This window comes from Lissotriton helveticus, chromosome 12 (assembly GCF_964261635.1).
Source record: "Lissotriton helveticus chromosome 12, aLisHel1.1, whole genome shotgun sequence".
Lineage (NCBI taxonomy): Eukaryota > Metazoa > Chordata > Amphibia > Caudata > Salamandridae > Lissotriton > Lissotriton helveticus.
The window spans coordinates 360,376,286-360,399,066 of NC_136073.1; the positions used below are offsets into that span (position 1 = coordinate 360,376,286).

Below are 22,781 nucleotides of genomic sequence, written 5' to 3' on the forward strand. Positions count from 1 at the left end.
CCAATTTGAGTAAAATATTATTGGTGGCCAAGGGATATCAGTTGTAAACTATGGCACCCAACAGATTATTAGCAAACATGCCGCCACACCCAAGAAAAAGTCCCACACAAGGTACTAAGTAGAGTTGTGAAGGTGGGCATTCTGTAGTGGTGTAACTTCAGGACAAGGAGTCATGGGATGAGACTAAGAGTAAGCCAATGAGGCTCCTCGTAAAGACACCAGTAGATTCACATGGCTGCCTTTTCATGGATATTCTAGCCGCAGATTCCCCACTTTAGAATACTCCCAAGATGCCAGACTGGATCTGGAAATCTTTGTCCGCAGCAATGGTCTGAACTGATAGGTGATGTCGTACAGCTGTACGCTGACTCCATACTGCCCCAGAAGTGACGGAATGGAGTCGCATATAAACACTGGTGCATTTAGTTTCTCTCTTCACCTTCCGAGATGGATCCAAAGTTCCGCTCCAAAATTTGTCCGTTTTCTGATGACTTCTTCACTATTTCACCAGTGTCCTAGGAACAATGTTCTCACCCCAAAGGACAGGTTTCAAGCCAGAGGGTGATCCAGTGCCAATGCTAGTGTCGGACCCAGACCAACTTCAGTTCGAGGCCTCCATTGTCGGCTACAAAATAACCAAAGTGTAACCAGTCGGCCCGCATCTTGTCTCCAACGCAGTCACTCTGCATGCCCCACCTACCATTAGAGGCTCCGTTACCGCCTTGGCTCTATGATCCTGTGCCAGAGTAGGGGGGGGGGCCAAGATGGTGTTGATGATGGTTGGTGAATAATTTGCTCCCCCCTAACTATACTGTTGATACTTTATACATCAACTTACAGAAGACCCATGGGGCTTGACACATCCCCTGATGTTGAGCTTGACTTACCGCTTGGGCCAACAACAGATGAGACTGCCTCATTTGCAGTGGTGGCTCGGAGGGCAGCTGAGGCACTAGAAATGTAGCTACTCAGTCGATACAAAACAAAAGTTCAAACCGAGAAAATTCTGAGCCCTTGCTTCCTTTTAACAATCAAGATAAAGCACTAAGATTTGACTTCCTTAGTGTCCCCCTGTTGCACTCCTATTCAGTTAGAATAACTTTTTTCAAGTTAAAATAAATTCCACAAATGTTCACTGTTTCTTTAACCAGAAAGATTTCTTTTTATTGGATGTTTCAGCATCATTATGAAAATGTTCATATGTGAATGTACATCATGTAATTGAAGTAAACTGCTTCATGGTATCACATATATTTTATATTTTAAATTTTATATCTCGTTTCAATTATCACAATGCATTTCGGGTCGAAGACCCTTCATCAGGGGCATGTTTAACCTGAAAATAAAAGAATCAAAATCAAGCATTTGAGCCTTCCGCCATGTAAAAGTGAAGTGAATTACTTCAGGTGAATTTTGGATAGAAACAAATGATTTAAACTGGTGCCAGTTGTGCTCAAGAAGTGGGAGAAACGCAAGATCCATGCTTGGCCGTGAAAGTGACGCGGCCACGAAAGTGAAAGTGATCGCGATTGCGCGCTGTGAGCGATGCGCTTCATGAGCATCACGAGGAAAGTCAGATGGCGCCTCTGCTTATAAGCGCGCACCTGCGCGCGTAACCGCAAGTTCTAGGCCACCACAAGCAAAAGCGTGTGGCTCAGGCAGACCTGAAAAGGGACATTGTGGGTAATAAACAGGAGGACTTTCCAAATACTGCTTTTTCAAATGTGTTTTATACGTGCCAAAGATTTAGGGTTCCATTTGGAGACTGGCAGATGTGAGGAATTAAACAAAGAAATGGCAGATGGCTCGTCTACCAACAACGCAGTTCTTCTGTCCCATTTTGTCGTGGGGAACAGCAGGCTTTGCAATGACAGCATATCAGCTGGCTCTGCTGTCAGAAGCCCTTTACCTGAATGTTGTCTGCCACTGAGTCACCAAGCGACAGGTGCCCTTTCTTGTTTAGAGTGGAGTAGACTCACACTTGTCTCCCCTGTCTGGGGCTGACATGAGATGCATGTCTGACCGAAGCAATGAAAGCTTACAGAAGCCCCCGGTGAAAGGAGAAAAGTCCCTGCTGGTCAGGACCATTGATTTATTTTTTATGAACTCTCACTTTGGGAGTTTTTGAAAAAACAGAAAACATGACAAGCAGGGGTAGAAAATTGTTTTACACTGGGCAAACTGCCCTCACTGCCTGCAACACACCTATCACACCGACGGATGCATTCAGGTAGTGAGATACCTGCCAGGCACTGCGCGGCTCCCAAAATATGCTGGGCGGTCCTGGACCAGGTGAGCCATCCACCATGGTCTAAATTATGTCTTTTATTCAGATTGAGCCATTAAAAAAAAAAAAAAAGCAAAAAAAATAGATTACAATTTTATAAGGCAGAATCGAGGAAACTAATGAAAATTGCTGCTAAAGCGCCAAGAATGCTTGTTAGGGATGGAATGCTTTCTCTCCCTGAAAAAATGTCAGAGGTCATCATTACGTAGGCCCTAATCTTTTCACCCACGCACCTACTCTCGTCTGACAAAAAGGTTTTAAAATCCCCCATCTGTGAGGCTCAGGGCAGAGAGGTGCAGCCTTGTATTACTTACATTTGACGTGCAGACAGAACTTTTTAAGTGCCTGTCCACTTGAACAGCAGCACCTCAGTAGTTCTGGAGAACGCGACCCCCAGCCTGAAACATTTATGCTGAAAGACCATTATTCGCTTACACTCGTTCAAAAAACATAAAGGAACTGTTAAATCAATGCAAAAATAAAGATAAACCAAAAGAGAATAAAGGAATGCGCAGATGCGCGAATTGCGTACACTGCAACAATGTCATTCTTGGTAACAGCATCTCTCATCCACACACTGGACAAAAGATCAAACTACAATTTGAGGGTGATTGCAACAGTAGTCATGTCATCTACGTCATTAAATGCCCATGCCGTTTGCTGTATATGGGCAAAACCGAACGAAAAATTAAGACAAGAATCACCGAGCACAAAAGTCGAATTCGGAATAAAGCTTCAACCTCACCATTAGCAATGCATTGGGTTAATAAACATTATACAATTGCCCAGATCAGGTTTCAGATTATTGAGGCAGTAACAATACAAGAGGGTCTTGGCATAAAGAAAAAACTACTCCAAAGGGAGACATATTGGATAAAAAGGCTAAACTCTTTGACCCCTGGCGGTCTTAATGACCGGATTGAGCTCAGTTGCTTTTTGTACACACCAAATTGTCTAGATGTTTATTGCTGATATTTCTAACGGCTGAGAATACAAATGTATGTACATGATAACTTGTGGTTTAATTTGATGATTGTCACTTCACGTTTCCATCTTCTTATTTTCTTTATTCTTTTTCACTTCATGCAGCTGGATTTATTGGGTTCACATTCTTCTAGTTTTGGAAATCATAGCTGGTTATTTTTAGATTGGCTATCTAATTTATGGTTTGAATTATTATCAAGGGTTGTACTTGAGGCACATTGGTACTTTGAAACCACGCTTAGGATTGAACATAGTAGTAGTACATTTGCACATTCAACATAGTTGATTAGAGGTTTAAATAAAGATTTGTTGAAACTCGCCGGGTTCTAATCACTGGGTTACCATGACAATGTTTAGCACGCTCACGCGATGACGTGGTAGCGGCATACGCCTTGCCTAATCAGGTGGAACAGGGGGCTGTCGGAGCAATGTTTTTAAGCGTCTTGTTGACGTTACGATCATGTGACCGAATACGTTCAAGTGCATGGACGAAAACATAGACGGTTGAACTTCGGTAAGAGCGGCTTCAGTTGGTGAATATTGAGAAGTTTTCTTCGCTTGCAGCGTTTTGGGCTGACCGACGGTTGTCTTTCTGTTTAACAGCAGGGAGTTTCTGAGTGCGATTGCTGGCGCTCCATTGAAGCATCTAGTGATTACGTGTATCATAGAGTTTACTCACCAGTGGAACGTAAGTACCTTTCGGTTTTCCACAACTATGCTGACTTTTACCGATATTGAGGTGACTGATCTAGTTATCATTTTTTGATTTCAGGACAAAGGTTGTTTTCGTTCAACACCCAGATAGGGCTTGAATTCTACTATTGGAGTGAGTTTTTTTGATTAAGTTTGTTTCACATTAGGGTGCTCTATGGGTAGAGGCTGTCCTTTACTATTCACATCATTTTCTAGCCAATTAAATCACTCAGAAATGTGAGAATTTACAACTCCTTGTATATTTCATGTACTCAGCTAATGGACATGGATTCATGTGCCTGTTACATACTTCTTTTCTAGTGTTGCCCCTGACGAAGGGACTACATATAAGTCCCGAAATGCATTGGGCCATCGACATCCATCTTTGAAAGAATGTATTGTTTATTGCAATGTCATGTATTATACAAATTATTTGAATTGAATTTTCATGTTTTTTCTTTGGAACTGAATAAAGTTGAAACTCTAACTGCTTTATGTAAGGTTAGAATAAATCGCACGATAAAAGTGCCAGAAACATGGTTTAAAATTTGTTAAGGATTATTTATTTTTCAAAGTAGTGCGCATCTAAGTCCAGCATGCAATTGCTGCCTGCTAGCCTCTTTCCATTTTCTTCAGATTGAGCCATACAAAAAACTCCCCAAAAGCAAAAAAAATAGATGACAATTTTATAAGGCAGAATCGAGGAAACTGATGAAAATTGCTGCTAAAGCGCCAAGAATGCTTGTTAGGGATGGAATGCTTTCTCTCCCTGAAAAAAAATGTCAGAGGTCATCATTGCGTAGGCCCTAATCTTTTCACCCATGCACCTACTCTCGCCTGACAAAAGGTCTTAAAATCCCCCATCTGTGAGGCTCAGGGCAGAGAGGTGCAGCCTTGTATTTTTTACATTTGACGTGCAGACAGAACTTTTTAAGTGCTTGTCCACTTGAACAGCAGCACCTCAGTAGTTCTGGAGAGGAACCGAGGGTAATCTGAGGCCTTCCCGTCTCGCATTTAATTGGAAGCAAGCTGTTAAATGTCTCTCTGGTCTCATTAGCAAATATAACTGTTGAGGGCTCTTCAAAGCCCAAATTGAATAACCACGTCGGAATTCTATAAATATTCAGAAATCCGACGAAAAAGAAATTGCATTCGCATCTTGGATTTTTTTTGCTACTGCACTGGTAACCCTCCATGTGGGTGATAGATATCACCGCTCTCAAAGGCCACGCAGAGAAGATGGCTTCCGCCTTCGTTTTAACCTGAATGTAAAAGTTCACATTTTCTGGCATTATACATAAAAGCAAATTGGCACCCACTGAGCTCCGCAGCCCACGCCTGGAGGATATGAATTATGGCCGGTGGCAGAGAGAGCCGCCCGAAATGTAAGCAATTTCTCTTTTTGCTTTTACAATTGCATCGCAGGTAATAGGAAAATGGCCTGTCATGAATCAAGCGTCTTGCCCTCATGAGCACTCTTTCAATTACATTTTTGTAGCGCTCTTAAGACGGTTCAATTGACCTGTGAAGTACCTCTTCTCTTTCACTAGGAGTTGGGAGATGAAGTCGCGGCCTTCTTCAGAGACTTCTTCAAACGCTTCCGCGTTAAAATCCCAGTTGCAGTTGACGATGTAATTCATGGTCTCGGTATCATTCTCGCCCAAAAAAGGTGATAAGCCGCTGAGCCTGAAAGTCAAGAACAGGAAGTTGACAATCTCGAACAGGAAGTTGACAATCTCGAACAGGAAGTTGACAATCTCCCCAATCAAACACTGCTTGATCACCTCAAAAGTTATAAAATATTTATTAAAAATCAATCATTTTTCAAAAACTATACACACAAACTTTATCATGGAAAGTAGTCATTTATCTGACGTTGGTACACGGTGATGCTGAGAACTGCTACCTCTGACCTCACTGGCACGTGACCCCTTGTCCAATTGTTGCAATGAACAGACTGGCAGATTACTCCTTATGTTGACCAGTTCCCTCTTCTTTCATTTGAAGCTGATTAACTGAATGAGGTACATGGTAAAATAATGAATATATCTATACATTAGATCCATTTGTGAGTGTGGAAGGGATGTATTTCATTGTCAGTAGCACTAGAAACCATGGCCATTTTTTCACAGATGCAAAAAGGGCTTGGCTGACGTGAGCTCAGTTAACAGCAGGTTGGAGATGGCCTTTTGATTAAATATACAAGGATAACAATGAGTTGGAGTTAGTTGTCAAAGTGTAGACTGTGTGGTTGTTCACTAGGAGGAAGGAAAGCATGAGTCGGGTCTGGGATTTCCTCACACCATTGGTGAGTTACATTAAAGAACAGCCTATCATGACAGCGTCCAAGAAGGGTCAGACATTTCCTCACATCATTGGCGGGTTACATTAAAGAACAGCCTATCATGAGGGCATCCATGAAGGGACAGACATTTGCTTTAATCGATGATGTGTAAATACAACCTGCAAGAGGAACCTTTTCTTAGACAGACCTAATACATTTCACAATGGTTCTTTCTAGTCAATTTATTTGGATTTGTGAGCAGCCATCATGTTTGTAGGCAAACATAAGCAACATTGGAACTGTTGGCTCTTTTGATAGGCGAATGAGGGGATCTTTTTGCATCCAAGGAGAGCCCACTGCATAGATTGTATAGGTACCTTGCAACATACATCAGCACGTTTGCTTGACTGGCCATACTGTAATGCACACTGTTGTAAATTATCTACAAATCAAATCCTTTATGAAGTAAAACACAAACAGCTCAAATAGTCAACATCATAAACACCAAATGTCTGTTTTTTTATTGTTTACAGAAAAGAAAGCCTATTAGACACTGCTCATCAGGTTCACCCATCGACATGGCGGGTGGGTAGTCTACCCACCCGCCATGTCGTTTATGCAAGTGTGTTGCCTGAGGATGAAGGGAGCGAGTGAGGCCTTGTAATCAAGTGTTAATGTTTTTAGCACGCGTTAGGAAGTGGTTAACTACTTAAAAGAACAAACCTGCCATTCCAATTCATCTGCAATAGCCTAGGTCCACGTAGCTGTTCGCAGTTAAGACGGCCTTTTCAACTTTTGTTTACGTGAACTTTATGCTCCCTTCATTTTCTAGTGAATTTGCGTGGAGCATCTGGGCCGCTGATGACAGGAACCAACCTCAAGGTAGGTTACACAGCTTGTATCGATTCATTGTGAAGGGCACAGGTTCTCCAAGTCAGGTGGTGTTTATCAGTCCAGTGCTGTGTTGTTTATGAGTCCAGACACTTTTAATGATGTGTGCTATCTCCCTGACGGCTAATGTTCCTGTATAACCCTCATAGTCAGAAATATCCCTGTATAATCATTTGTTTATTCCTGCAGGCCTCAATATGTTCTTGCTAGTTCAGCTTTTTGTATGCAATCAAAGTCATTCTTGTAATAACACTTTATTGTTATTGATTTTGGCAGCAACAGCTTGAGCACAGAAACATTAGCTGTTAGCAGCCAAGCATGTTTACTTTAGGCCCCAATACCCAGATCTGTCTGCAGAGTGACAATTCTATGAAAGATTTACTGGAACATTAGCTGCCAATGAGACAACACACATCATAAGTTGCCGTTTTATTACAATAAGCTACTTGTTTGACTCTAGTTTGACAAAAACAGAGGACCTGCCTGCAGGAGGTCTGTGCCACAATGAATACAAGTTGTGTGACCCATGGTCTAGGGGTACTGGAGCATAAAGTTCATGTTAACAAAGGGTGAAGGTGCAGTCTTCACTCTGAACAGCTACCAGGCGCTATTACAGAAGAATTGGAATGGCAGCTTTGTCATTTTATGGAGTTAACCCCTTCCCAACTCCTGCTGAAAAAAATAATAATACACCGGGTACCCCTTTAATAAGAGCGTCATTTAAAAGATTGTAACATTTTAGAGCCCAGTTCAACAGGAAAGAGGTGAATTACATTCAGTGAGCAAGATGAAATATAGAGAACAAAGTGCCGTGTATTTCAGAGCTATAAAACTACAATGCAAATAGTTACACAGTCCAGCAAGGCCTGATTTAGATGATGGTGCTAACAAAACCTCTATCAAATGAAACACTGAGGCCTTTTCTACACTACTCAGGCAATTATACTGTCATTCACCCGCAGCGCGGGGACACACTAGTGAGTGTAGCCATGCGCTTTATACATTTGTCTATTATTATACACCACTTTAATAAGCCTAACCTGGACTCTGAGGAGGCACCCACTTCATCCTCCATCCCAAATCTTGGGGACCCCACTGTAGGAAAGTAGTATCTGTTTCTTAATGTTACCCCCACTTTTTGCTGATGTCACACTGTTTTTTGGACTAGTCTGACTTGGGATCCTGCTATCCAGGACCCCAGACTATCTGCTTTCTTCCTTAACATGCTATGCATGTACTTAAGTGCACTCCAGATTGGATACTGGGGTACCCTTATCAGTCCATAGTATATGGTACACTGTGTACCCAGGGCATAGGTACCCCAGAGGCCTCCCATGGACTGAAGCATGTATTATGCCAACCATGAGAGGCCATTGAAAATGACACCACAGGTCTGCAACAGCAACCTGTGTAAGCTGGTGCTTGCACCACTTACTTAGATATAGGTTCACTATATCTCTCTAAATCACTACACTTGGGGCGTGGCCAAGATGGCGAGCTGAACGGACGCGTTCGCCGTGAGCTCCTCCACCCTCAGGCCCCTAAATCGTAAATAAGCACAGATCTCCCCCCCAGATCGCACTGAAGCACTTACGGTTCCCTGCGATCTCCGGTGGCTCTCCGAGGGGCGTCCTCCCGACTCCCGCAAGACACCTGGGAGACTCCTGGGAGCGGCGTATCCCGGATGGCGGCCATTGTGTGCGCCTCACGGACGTCCAGCCGGTGAAGCGGCCTGCGCTGGATCGGATGTGGAGCGGTGACGAGGACGCCGCGCCTCTGAGCGCTGTTTACCTCCAGCGACAGCCCTGATCGAGCGCTGGAAGGGTGTGAGACTACCGCCGGCAGTGGTCGGCGACGCCAGCCCGAAGCCCTTAAAGACCGGAAGGCATCACGCAAGGCCGGGGACGCGGCCTACTGACGTGGCGTCCCGGACCTCTGCCGCGTTCCGGACAACAGCACGCCCGCCCACCGTCACGCTTCTAAGGTGAGGTGCACAGCGGGACCCGAGCAGCCGGGAGACCGCGACTGGAACCCCACGCCCACAGCGATGGGGGGAGGCGCCTGAGGCCGAGCCTGTGTGGGGCCCGGAGGCCCGAAGAGCGAGATCGAGGTGCTGCCTCACCCAGACGCTCCGCCCGGCGGACCCTTGCGACGCTGCATCAGGTCACACAGCAGTGGTGCACACTGGACTCAGTGGGCGGCCGGGGTGGACCGGTACTCCCCGAGTGTGCCTCCCGGACGTCTCCAGGGCCGTGGCCTACAGCTGGAGGAGACTCCCCCTCACCCCGCACTAACTGGCGGGCGCCCTGACGACGGAGGATTTGCAGAGAGCAGCTTTTGTGGACTCCTGCCCCAAATCCATTACAGGGGGTGACGCAAGAGAACTACCCCGGATGACCCAGGGGAGCGTGGCTGACCGCTCTGGGGGTGCGGCTCTCCCGGGAGACGACCTACTGCAGGAGACGCCGTCTGCCGGTCCTGAGCAGTGCGGCAACGATTCTCGCCCCCGGGTGAAGACGGGGGGGACCCGTGTGGCGGTGCGGGGGACCTGCAGCGCTAACCGCTAGGTACGCTAAGGCACTGGTCCGCGCTGAATTTCGCCAGCTATCGCGCCGGCCCACAACACAGTAAGGAAGCTGTCTCTGTGTGTGCTTAGTGGATCACTGTTGGCAGTCGACAGGGCCTGCGACATTGCGGACCTCCTTGAAAGGGACCGAAGGAGAGAAGCGGTCAATTGGAGCTGGTGTGCTGCGCGGGGCCCTGGTACGGGTGACCACGGGAGCGTGGAGAAAAAGCCGAACACTGTCCGGAGGGGCCGTACTGCGGAGAAGGGGAGCCAAGGTACTCTCACCACGAACATCCCACTGGAAGGAGGTTCCATACCCGACGCAAGAGGGAATCGCTTTGCCCCGCGGTTACAGGCGTGCACACTCCGCGAGGACTCTGCTTGCTGCGCGTCTGCCCTCCAAATCGGCCTAGTAGGCCGGGCGGCGCCGCCCACGCGTCAGACCCCTTGAGGATGGCTGGCAACAGAGGCCCCAAAAAGGGCGAAAGAACATTGCCTGAGATGCTGAACAGAGGGTCGTCGAAACCAGACAAGGGGCAAAATTCCCCGGGCCCCTCGAGGACTCGGCAGGAGGCAGAGGACAGAGAGCCACCGGTCACCAGATCCTTCCAGGAGTCTCTCTTCAGCTCCCTGCGAAATTACTTTCAAACGCTAAAGCAAGAGGTGGCCGGTGAGGTCAGAGAGGTGCGGAGAGAAGTAGACAACCTGGGGGAGAGAGTGGCTACAATGGAAGAAACTGGTCACTCCAGAGACGCAGAGATCGAACTTTTGCAGCAGGAAGTGCTCCGCCTACGTGATCAGCACCTGGACTTGCAGGCGCACAATGAGGACCTGGAGAACCTTTCCCGCCGAAATAATATCAGAGTCCGAGGGGTGCCATCCAAAGAAGAGGGGGAAGACGTCGCTGCATACCTCCAGTGCATGTTCCGGGAAATACTGGGAGAAGCGGAGGACTTTCCCGTCAGAATAGACAGGGCGCACAGGGTGGGCCTAGCGCGCCGAGGTTCGGCGCCACCACCGGACATCCTGGCCTTCCTACCGGACTACCCACTTAAGGAGCGAATTCTCCGCGAAGCAAGGAAGCAACAATCACTGCACTTCCGGGGGCACTCGATTGCACTCTTCCAAGACCTGTCAGCGATTACGCTCCAGAAACGCAAGACATTTAAAATTGCAACTGACTTTCTGAGGAACCATGATACGCAATATACTTGGGGGCACCCTTTCCGACTTATCTTTCGCTGGAATGGCACTTTACATCAGCTCCGCTCCCTCCAGGACACCTGCGAGGTATTGGGCATCACCGCGTCCGACGAATCCCCATCGGCACCGCGTCGCAGACGCTCCACCAGAGACGGCTGGCAACGAATTCCGGACCGCCGGCGCTCTGCCTCCTCAGCCCGCCCAGACTCACCGACCATCCGGTCCGGCATGGACAGAGCGGTACAGGAGGCAGCCAGGGACACGAACACCAACACTGTTGCGCTGACGGCTTGAGTTGTCTCCGGGGGGAGATGGATGCAGCCTTACTATGATGCAGGTTTGTGGGTACGGGGGGAGGGAGGGGCGGGCGGGGATGCGGTGGCTGGACGTCCACTACCTTAATCGACCACGGTCTTGTCCTTGGGGGACCGGACTGGGACTATGAGACACTGGATCTCCTTACGGGGAATGGGAGGAGAGAGGGGGGATTGTTGGGGAGGGGGGTTTCTGTTTCCGATGTTTGGGGACCCGAGTTGGGGGTTGTTCAAGGGGAGTTGGGGGGGGGGGACCGTGCTGTACTGTTGTTGCATTTGCTTTCACCTCGCACCACTATTTCACACTGTTGACACCGGCGACGGCCCCCCGGGGCCGCAACAGGCTCGTTAAGCACTGCCCTTGCACTTGTCACTGATGGCTCTTAAGATAGTTACCCTTAATGTGAAAGGGCTGAATAACCCGGTCAAGCGGAAGGCAGTGCTGTCCCTACTTGAAAACACTCAGGCAGACATTTGTCTCTTGCAGGAGACCCATCTCCTTGCCAAAGACTGCCACAGGCTGCGCTCACCGAAATTCCCAGTACAATTCTTTTCCTCCGGAGCTACCAAAACGGCAGGGGTTGCAATCTTAGTGTCTAGGACGTTTAGGGGGGAGGTCTTGCATAAAGTGGCAGAACAGAAGGGGAGGCTCCTGGTTTACAGGGTCAAGATGGGAGGTCTGGTGTTTACTATTGGCTCGATATATAGTCCCAACGACCACCAAGAACGGTTCTTACACTCGGCCCTAGAGGATGTGGCGACCACCCCAGATAGGCACATCATTATTGGGGGGGACTTGAATGTGGTCTTTGACTCATCCTTAGATAGATTGGCACAGCGACGCCCACAAACAGGGGAGATCTCGCAGCTGAGCAAATCTCGCTTGGGAGATCTCGACTTGCATGATCTGTGGCGGCGCCTCCACCCTACTGCCCGAGACTACTCCTACTATTCACACGCACACAAGTCATACGCACGATTGGATCATCTCCTGGTGACGGGACCACTTTACGAACTGGCGACGGCCTCTGAAATGGGGGTTCTTACGCTGTCGGACCACGCCCCGGTAACGGGCACCTTCCAGCTACCACCGGTGCCCTCCTCACGAGGTGTATGGCACCTCAGAGATACCCTATTGCATAAGCAATCTGTAGTAAAACGTATTCGGGACTCGATTAGCGAATATCGGCAGCACAATGATAATGGTGACACCACCCGAGCGACGCAGTGGGCCGCCTTGAAAGCCGTGCTCCGCGGTGAGTTTATCGCCATCTCCTCGGTGGAGAATAGGGAACGACAACAAAAGAGAGACGAACTTACGGGCAAGGTGAGAGAGTTGGAACAGGTACATCAGAGAACCGGAGCCCCTAGAGTTTGGAGGCAGCTTAAGGCAACCCGGAAACTCCTATCTGCCCTAGACATGGATAGAGCGGAATATGCGGCGTTGCGCTTGAAACACGCGTACTACACCGGCGGTGACAGGTGCGGCCGGCTTCTGGCGAATAAGCTCCGTGTACAACACCAAAAACACCGGGTGAAGGAGCTGTCGATTTCCGAGGGGGTGACGGCCACGGAGGATGGCCAGATTGCGGACGGTTTCCGCCGATACTACGCCGACTTATATGCAGGCGAGCCCTCCTCGGCGCAAGCCGAAGCTGATTACCTAGACTCGGCGACCTCCCCGCCCTTGCCCCGGAACAGGCAGAACACTTGGAACGGGACATTCGGATCGAGGAGGTGATCACGGCTATCTCCCGTCTCAAGCTCGGGAAGGCCCCGGGACCTGACGGTTACACCCCACTTTACTATAAAACGTTCTGCCCAGAATTGGCGCCGCTGCTGACGCGACTTTACAACTCGTTTTCTGAACCCGGGGCTATCCCTCCGGACCTACTCTAGGCGACAGTGTCGGTTATCCCCAAGCCGGGGAAGGACCGGACTCAGTGCGGCTCCTACCGGCCGATATCACTCTTGAATGTGGACCTCAAGCTGTACACCGGGATCCTAGCGGCGCGCCTAGCACCTCACCTGCCGGGGCTGGTAGATCCGGATCAGGCGGGGTTCGAACCCGGTAGACAAACAGTAGACAACACCAAGAGAGTGGTCCATATCCTGGAAAAGGCCTCCCGTATTCCCGGGGAACGAATGCTTCTTTCGGTTGACGCGGAGAAGGCGTTCGACCGGGTACATTGGCCGTACCTGGAGAGGGTGCTCTGCAAACTAGGCATGGGTGAGAAATTTCGCACCTTGATATTCAATTGTTACAGATTTCCGTCCGCAGTGGTGCGAGTGAATGGTTGCAGCTCCCAGAAATTTGCGATAGAGCGGGGCACTAGACAAGGGTGCCCGTTGTCACCGCTGCTCTTCGCTCTATATATGGAGCCATTTGCCCAGAGGATTCGTCAGAATCCTGATGCGTCGGGCGTTCGGATGGGGAGGTATGTTCACACCGTTAGCTTATACGCGGATGACGTGATCTTGACACTTGATGACCCGAGAAGGGCGCTCCCTGCTTGCATCCCTGAGCTAGCAGCCTTCGCCGCAGTGGCGGGTTTTAAAATGAATATGGGGAAATCGGCAGCCCTTGACATCTCGCTGACCACCGCCACGAGACTTGAGTTACAGGGCCTCTTCCCCATGCGCTGGTCTAAGGACCTGGTGCCCTACTTAGGCATCTTGCTGGCACCCTCGATACCTGCCATGGTGACGGCCAATTACGCAGCCTTGGGCAGCAAGATTAAGGAAGAATTGGCCCGCTGGAGTAAGGGAACGTTGTCTTTGCTGGGCAGAATAGCGGCGGTGAAGATGACTCTCTTACCGCAGGTGCTGTATCTATTTAGGGCCTTACCACTTCAACCCCCGAAGGGGTGGATTGGACAAGCTCAGGCGGACATCGCACGCTTTGTCTGGCAGGGCCGCAAACCTCGACTCAAGAGAGCCTTGTCCACGCTGGCGCCTGAGTCCGGGGGACTTGGCATACCGGATCTCCACAAGTACTTCCAAGCTGCGCAATTGCGGTATTTGGTGGAGTGGAGCAAGTGGGAATCTGATAAGCACTGGCTGTTCCAGGACCAAGCAGTGGCGGGCAGGACCCTGCAGGAGATTCCCTTCCTGCGCAGAGCTCACCGTCCTCCCAACCTCTACGCGTCCTTTATCCCGCGGGTCCCGCTCCGAGTTTGGGACGCAGTGAATGCTAGGCATGAACTCACTACCTTCCCGTCGCCGTTTACACCCTTGGTTGAGAACCCAGATTCCCATCCTGGAATGGAGCCCGGAGCCTTTGCGCACTGGCGGACGGCTAGATGCAGTGCGTTGTTTCACATGTACGGCCCGGATGGCGCCATAACATTCCAGGATTTCAGACGGGAATATCATATGCCCGAGACAGAACGGATGCGGTATCTGCAGGTGCGTCACTGGGCGCTTCAACCACAGGTGCGTGACCTAGCCGACCGGAAGCTCACGCCCTATGAGAGGTGGCTGGCGACGCGCTCCTCGGACTCCAAACTCATCTCAGATCTATATAAGCTCTTGCAACCCCCCCCCTTTCCACATTCACAACCCGGGGCGGGAGCGCTGGGAACGGGAGCTGGGAAGGGCGCTTAGCCACACGGATTGGGACCGCATTTCTTACCGGGCACGCCACTCTGCATACCACACGGGCCTCACAGAAGCGTTCACCAAGATATCCACCTATTGGTACTATACCCCTGAGAGATTGCATGAAATGAATCGTAACATTGTGAACACCTGTTGGCGAGAATGTGGACAGATTGGCACACTTACACACGTCTTGTGGGATTGCCCTTTGTTGAGCCCCTATTGGAAGGAGATCTTAGATGAGATAGACCAGTGCTTCGACATTGAGTTACCCCGCTTCCCAGCCTATGTCTTGCTAGGATTGCCCAATGGCCTGATGTATCCTCTGAGATCCAGAAAGGGTAGACAGATAGCGATCGCCTTGGGCTCGGCGATTCAGAACATACTCATTTACTGGCGCACCACCACACTCCCCACCACTGTTGGCTGGTTACATAGGTTGTGGCACGTTCTGGGAATGGAGAAGTTGTCCCTCATGGTGGTGGGGGAGGTGGATACGTTTGAGGAGCTGTGGCAGCCTTTCCATACCTTACTACAGTCAGAATTCAAAGAAATCACCTGTCCCCGATATCTTAGACTACTGCGACTGACGTCCCCGGCTAACCCGTCCACCTAGTATGCCCGGGAGGACTACCTGACGAGGGGGGGAGGCACATGGCAGAAGCGATAGAGGTGTGGGACATTCACGCAGCATGGGGGGAGGGGGGACGGGGGATTTGGGGGGTGGAACGGGAGGGGAAGGGAGTTGGGGAAGGGGTCGTTGGGTTTTTGGATTTGTCGTCACCGCATACACCCTTGGCACCACGCCCTGACGGAGGATGTAATTGCAGTATATGGCTCGCTGATGGCACTCCTGTAGCGGAAACTTTGCACTACCTCTATTGAGACGACTGTATTCATTTGTTTGTATTGTTTTTTGATAATGCAATAAAATACTTTAAACATAAATCACTACACTTAAAAACCTCTATGGTAGGCCTTATCAATCCTGAAGGCAGGGTGCTGGGTTTTACATGAGAGGGTGCCCCTGCATGAGTAGGGCACCTCTGCAGCATTCGGAGACCATTCTCCAGGGTTGTCTGTGATGCAGCCAGACATATAGGTCTAAGTGCATTATAACCTCGCGGTAAATGCTAACTTTAAAACGGCTGCTTAGAAACATTTCCTGTGTGGTGTCAAACACCTTGGAATCATACCTCTACACCAGTAACTGGTGTGGGAGGTAGGATTCCACCGTTCCAAAGGGACATGTGTGGGTCACTGGTTTACCCGGAACCAGGTTTCTCGACACGGGCAGCACAAAATGGACGCTGCCAGCCACAGACACGATTTCTGCTCTCCTGCTGCTGATCTAAGCTCGAGCAGAGGAAGGCATGACAATAGGCATCCTGTCAGAGGAAGGTGTGACTACCTCCCAGACAGGGTTTGGTGTATTGGAGCTGGGTGGGTGCACTCTGAGAGTGCCAGAAAGTCTGCACTGGGGGCACATTTGGTATCCCTGTGCATAGTCCAGTTCTTACCAGTTCTGGGAGCCATTGGCTCCTGCTCTGGCGCGAAACTGGACAAAGGACATGGGAGGGTCTTTAGAATCTTGCCAACCCCTTCCCATGGGTATAAAAGGGGTTACCTGGCTACAGGCCTTTAGATTTTACCTGGACAAGATTATGTTAAGAAGAAACCAAGTACTTTGACTGTCTGCATGACGCTGGATGACTGAGGAATCTCCCTAGAGTAAAGGAGTTACTCCCCAGCAGAAGCAGGAACCTAAACGCATCTGACTGGTTTGCTTCTACCGAGCTCCTGAGGACTTCAAAGATTTCAGCAACACAGGAGGTGAGTTCCTGAAGGTCCCTGAGATAGATCTGACCTCTCAGCAATTCTGAGACCAGTATCTCTCGTAGGGGACGTCCAAACCAAACCCCTGTGCACCGCATGCATTCGCAAGTGCATATGTTTGATGGCAATTCCAGAGCTTGTGCATTGGACTCCGTGTAGTCCTGATCCCAAGTAGTATTTGCACAAAAGATATCCGGCCTCCACTCACCGAGTGCTCTGTGAGCTGGTGCTTTGCAAACTCGCTTGAGGTCTCCTCTCGATCCCTGGTCCGTTGGCCTGTGGGCCCTGGCAAAGGTCACCTTGTTTTTTCTTGGGCTTATCTGGTTGCACCAGGCGTGTCCTGACTCTCCCTTGCTAGGGGAGTCCCTTGGACCTTGCTGGTCCACACCCTAACCTATTTACATTTGTCAAGGCTTGTTGGTGCTCCAGCTGGACATCGGCCCCTCAGCTCTCAACATCCTTTGTGTGATAGCTCACCTCTGGAACCTGGTCATCCTCGACATCTCCTGGACCCCGTGGCTGCAGAGGCAAGCAACCCTTCTTCACACCTGAAGTACCTGACATCGGTGGGCATTCGACTACTGAGCCCCATGTCACCTGAAGTGACCCAGACTCTGTCCCTTCTACTTCCAGGTTCTTCTCACGTAGAATCCAGGCTTGGATTCCACCAGACACTCTTCGCCTTCCAGGCAACAGTACTTGTTTGCAACTCTCCATTGAAAACGACAAAGGTTTCCAACACACTTGACCCTATGCCCCGGCTCCTCTGGGATAGGTAACATGGGTACCTTGGTACTCACTGGTGGGTTGGCCTTAGAACCTCCTATGTTCCAAAGGGTTTGCCCGAAGTCCTCGTAGAAGTGTCCTTAAACTTCAACTTTGCAACCGCGACTTTCTCATAGAGTTGTACGGAACAAGCAGTTGCGCTCCCTCACTGCACCCGTCCTCCGTGGGCTCCCTGCGTCACTCCTCTGCATGGTTCCTTGGGGTCCTAGCGATTCTACGTGCTCTAGGCACTGTGTCTAGTGAAGTTGTGATTGTTATACCATTTTTTTAGTATACGATTCGGTCTCCCCCTGGAGCCCGCTGTATATTTTGCTACTTACGAATGTTCTGTTGATTCAGTATTGTGTGCCTTATGTTCTAAACTCGTGTAGAGATTAGAAGACAGTGTTAGAGTAATAAATACACATTTTTATATAACTACTGTGTGGTTCTCCTTTCAATTAGTCATTCAGGAGGTGATATTCTGGTAAAACAAGCTGCTTTACATTCCTTCAAGATTAAGCCTGAAGGCTGCTCTCCACAGCTACCACTTGGATAGCTTCCTAAAGGTTATCTTTGACCTCATAAGGGTCATGTGGACTGGTACAGGGTGCCCATTTTAATTAATGGACAGCAAAGACCAGGCCACCTTCTCACACCCACCCTCCACAGGGCTTGGTCGCCCCACTCACTGCTGCCGCTCCTGCCTGCCTTTGCCGCCTCCTGCCTGCAGATTCCTTCGCTCGCTGCCCGCTGCTCCTGGGAATTTCCCGCTGCTCCTGGGAATTTCCCGCTGCCCGCTGCTTCTTGGTATTTCCCGCCGCTGCCTCCCTGCGGCCCCGCCCCCCTGTGATTCCATTCGCCGCCCCGCTCCCGCCACCCAGCTGCTCCTCCCTCCCGGCTCCTTACTTATGACGCCCCCAGAGCGACCGCGCAGCGGGAGCGCCGATTGAGCGCCAAAGGTGCGCCAAAGGTAAGCCCGTCTGCGCCTGGCCCGCGCCCAGCGCCAGGACCCCTGGCCCTCCCCGCCGAGGCAAGACGACCCGACTGACCTACGACGCCGCCACTCTCAACGCACTCAATGCCGGCCGGACCCACGCCTGCTGCCGAGCCACCCCGAGACGCACCCACGGACCGTTCACCTGCTGCACCTGCAAGTTCACCTGCCTACGAACCTGCCCCGCACCCGCCAAGATAAACACCAGCAGCAACCACCTCAAGTGCATCCTGATCAACACCCGCTCCGTCCACAGACACGCCGTGGAACTCTGGAACCTCCTCGACGCTACATCACCGGACGTCGCCTTCCTCACGGAAACCTGGATGAACGCCTCCTCTGCACCCGACATCGCCATCGCCATCCCGGACGGGTACAAGATCATCAGGAGGGACCGCATCAACCAGACCGGAGGTGGCATCGCCATCGTCCACAGGAACACCATCCGCATCACGACCGACGCCAACGACTCCTTCGCCGCAGCCGAACATCTCCACTTCCAGATTCACACCGACCCTAAGACGACCCTCAGAGGCACCCTCTTCTACAGACCCCCGGGACCACGCACACAATTCAGCGAAGACATCACAGACTTCATCAGCCCGCACGCCCTCCCCTCCACTGACTACATCCTCCTCGGGGACCTCAACTTCCACCTTGAGAACAACAAGGACCGCAACACCACCGCCCTGCTGGAAAACCTCGCCAACCTCGGACTCAAGCAACTGGTCAACACCCCCACCCACTACGCCGGCCACACGCTTGATCCCGTCTTCTCTTCCAGCAAGTACATCACCTTCAGCCACGCCACCGGACTCCACTGGACCGACCACAGCTGCGTCCACTTCAGCTTCAAAAGATCCACGACCCACCACCACCCGCAACAGGTACCTCACAGGAATTGGAGCAAGATCACCGCAGACCAGCTCACCACCTCCCTCAGCCAGAGCCCACCCACCAACACAACGGACCCCAACGAAGCAGCCCGCAACTTCACACAGTGGCTGACCGCCTGTGCCGACGACCTCGCGCCACTAAAGAACCCTCCCAGCAGACCCAGAAGCAAGAGGGCATCCTGGTTCACCGACGACCTCAAGGACTCCAAGAAGACCTGCCGCACCCTCGAGAAAGCCTGGCTCCTCGACCGGACCACCGACAACATGACCGCCCTCAAACACTCTACCCGCAAGCACCACCAGCTCATCCGCACCACCATGAAGAAATCCCTGAAGGAATGACTGGACAACAACGCCCACGACAGCAAAGAGCTCTTCACTATCGCAAGGAGTTCTCCAACCCCAGCACCGGCACCAACGACATCACTCCGTCACAAGACCTCTGCGACTCCCTCGCCTCGTTCTTCCACCGCAAGATCGCCGACATCCACAACAGCTTTGGCGCCCCACCCACGCACCCAACCGTCGAACCAACGCCCCCCACCACCACCCTTCGCACCTGGACCACGGTGACCACCGAAGACACAGCCCGCACGATGAACACCATCCACTCCGGATCACCGACCGACCCCTGCCCACACCACGTCTTCAACAAGGCCGACTCCACCATCGCACCCCAACTCCGGAACATCATCAACGCCTCCTTCAACACCGCCACCTTCCCGGAGAGCTGGAAGCACGCCGAGATCAGCGCCCTCCTGAAGAAACCTACAGCGGATCCCACCGATCTCAAAAACTTCCGCCCCATCTCGCTCCTCCCTTTTCCTCCTAAAGTCATCGAGAAGATCGTCAACAGACAGCTGACCGCCTTCCTCGAGATGAACGGATCCCTCGACCCCTCGCAGTCCGGCTTCAGAGCCAACCACAGCACCGAGACCGCCCTCATCGCAGCCACCGACGACATCCGGACCCTGCTCGACAAGGGGGAAACAGTGTCCCTCATCCTCCTGGACCTCTCCGCTGCGTTCGACACGGTCTGCCACCGCACCCTAGTCCAGCACCTCAGCAACATCGGTATCCAAGAGAAGGCACTGGAGTGGATCATCATGTTCCTCGCCGGAAGAACACAAAGAGTCCGCCTCCCCCCGTTTCGCTCCGAGGCCACCGAAGTCATCTGCGGCGTCCCGCAAGAATCTTCACTCAGCCTCACCCTCTTCAACATCTACATGAAACCTCTCGCAGCCATCGCACGCCAGCACAACCTCAACATCATCTCTTACGCCGACGACACCCAGCTGATCCTCTCCCTCACCAGAGACCCCGACACCGCCAGAACCTGCCTACACGAAGGGATGAAAGACGTCGCCGAGTGGATGAAGGACAGCCGCCTGAAACTGAACTCGGACAAGACGGAAGTCCTCATCCTGGGATCTTCACCATCCGCCTGGGACGACTCCTGGTGGCCCCCAGCCCTGGGCACCGCACCCAAGCCAACCGACCACGCACGCAACCTGGGCTTCATCCTGGACCCCTCCCTCTCGATGACCAGACAAGTCAACGCCGTCTCCTCATCGTGCTTCAACACCCTGCGTATGCTCCGCAAGATCTTCCGCTGGATCCCGACCGAGACCAGGAAGACTGTCACCCAGGCACTCGTCACCAGCCGACTGGACTACGGAAACGCCCTCTACGCCGGAACCACAGCCAAGCTACAGAAAAGACTCCAGCGCATCCAGAACGCCTCCGCCCGACTCATCCTGGATGTCCCCCGACGCAGCCACCTGAGGAACCTGCACTGGCTCCCCGTCGACAAGAGGATCACGTTCCGGCTCCTCACCCACGCACACAAATCTCTCCACGACCTGAGCCCCAAGTACCTCAACGACCGCCTGACCTTCTACACGCCCACCCGCCAGCTACGGTCCACCAGCCTCGCCCTCGCAGCCGTACCATGCATCCGAAGAGCCACCGCCGGAGGAAGATCCTTCTCTTACCTGGCTGCCAAGACTTGGAACTCCCTCCCCATCCACCTTCGGCTGACCCAGGACCATCTCGCCTTCAGGAAACAACTCAAGACCTGGCTGTTCGAGCAGTAGCATACCCCTCCCCCCAAGCGCCTTGAGACCCTCCCGGGTGAGTAGTGCGCTATACAAATGGCATGATTGATTGATTGATCCAAATTAAGTGAAAAGTGGAGCAAGTTTCAAGTATCCCTCCTCTTGCCTCAGTCTGAGATTTTCAACTCACCAGTCCCAGCATCAATGGCCAACAGTGCACAAGAATCACTCAATGTCAGAACTCCTGGATTTTCTCTCTCTTCCTAAAGCTCCCACGATAGTAAAAAATAAATTCTTAGAAAGATATGCTAGCAATAAAAAAACTACAAAAGGATTTTTAAAAACTGGTGTGTACAGTCAAAAATATGATAGCTAAATATTCCTAATGTAAAACATAAAGAACCATGCAAGGCTTTAAGGATGAAAGGGAAACTACATCCAGGAATGGTCCAGCTGTCTGACCTACAGATGTTGAGAAGGAGCTTAACTGAAGAATGCAAAAGACACACAGATGATGGACAGAATGCAGAGCAAATCAAACATTCACCCCCATCCCAGAGATCTGGGTTAGATCCATCATTCTTTTGCTCACCATGCCACCCCAGTTTAGACCCAGGCATCTGCAATTCAGTCTTGACCCTGTGCCTCATGGGAAAGTCCAGCCCTGTCAAGCCAGGTCCTCTCTGGACCGGAAACAAGCATTCTGGGACAGTTTTGGGGGCATCATCCCTCATCAGCTATCTTAAATCCAGTGGCACAGTGAGCCCGTGGCTTTTGCATGCTTATGTTTTAAGTTGTAAATGCAATTGTTCAAGGTCTTACTTTCTAAAACAGTTTTGCCGGGTGTATTTACTTCAGTGCATTACTTTAGGGATATCGGATTTATATTTTTTACACTGTGGAACAATTACCTTGAATGCCGACCACTCCTAAAAGGCATCCATCTCTGCCCCCCTCACCACCCCTAGATATCATCCATCTCTGTCCCCTAAAACCTATCCCTGATCCGTGAAACCACCATCTCTAAATTCTTAAAACCTTCCTACCCCCCAAAATTCCATCCAATCCCAGAACCCTAAATAAATAAAACTTCCACCACCCCTAACGACCACCCATCCCTGACCCCGTAACAACCCTTCACCACCCCTAAACTCGACTCATCCACGAACCCTAAAACTCCCTCACCACCACAAAACTCACCATCATTTCTGATCCCTAAAAACCATCACCACCCTTAACTCTACCCATCCATGAACCCTAAAACCTGCTTTCAACACCTGAACTCCAACCATCTCTGAAACCTGAAAACCCTTCATCATCCCTATACATCAACCCTTCCTCAACCCAAACAATTCTCACTATCCCTAAACTCCACCCAAGTTTAATGTCATATTAGATTTTTCCTTCC

General features: G+C 50.9%; 1 protein-coding gene across 3 annotated transcripts in view; it reads right to left on the bottom strand.

Moving 5' to 3' along the window:
* The window catches only part of MYLK3 (myosin light chain kinase 3), a 557,372-nt gene that overhangs the window by 66,729 nt on the left and 467,862 nt on the right, over positions 1-22,781 (bottom strand). For all 3 annotated transcript variants that reach the window (XM_078668257.1, XM_078668255.1, XM_078668254.1), the window contains exon 11: positions 5,498-5,650. In XM_078668257.1, coding sequence (XP_078524383.1) covers positions 5,498-5,650 — 153 coding nt within the window. The remainder of the gene's footprint in view (positions 1-5,497; positions 5,651-22,781) is intronic.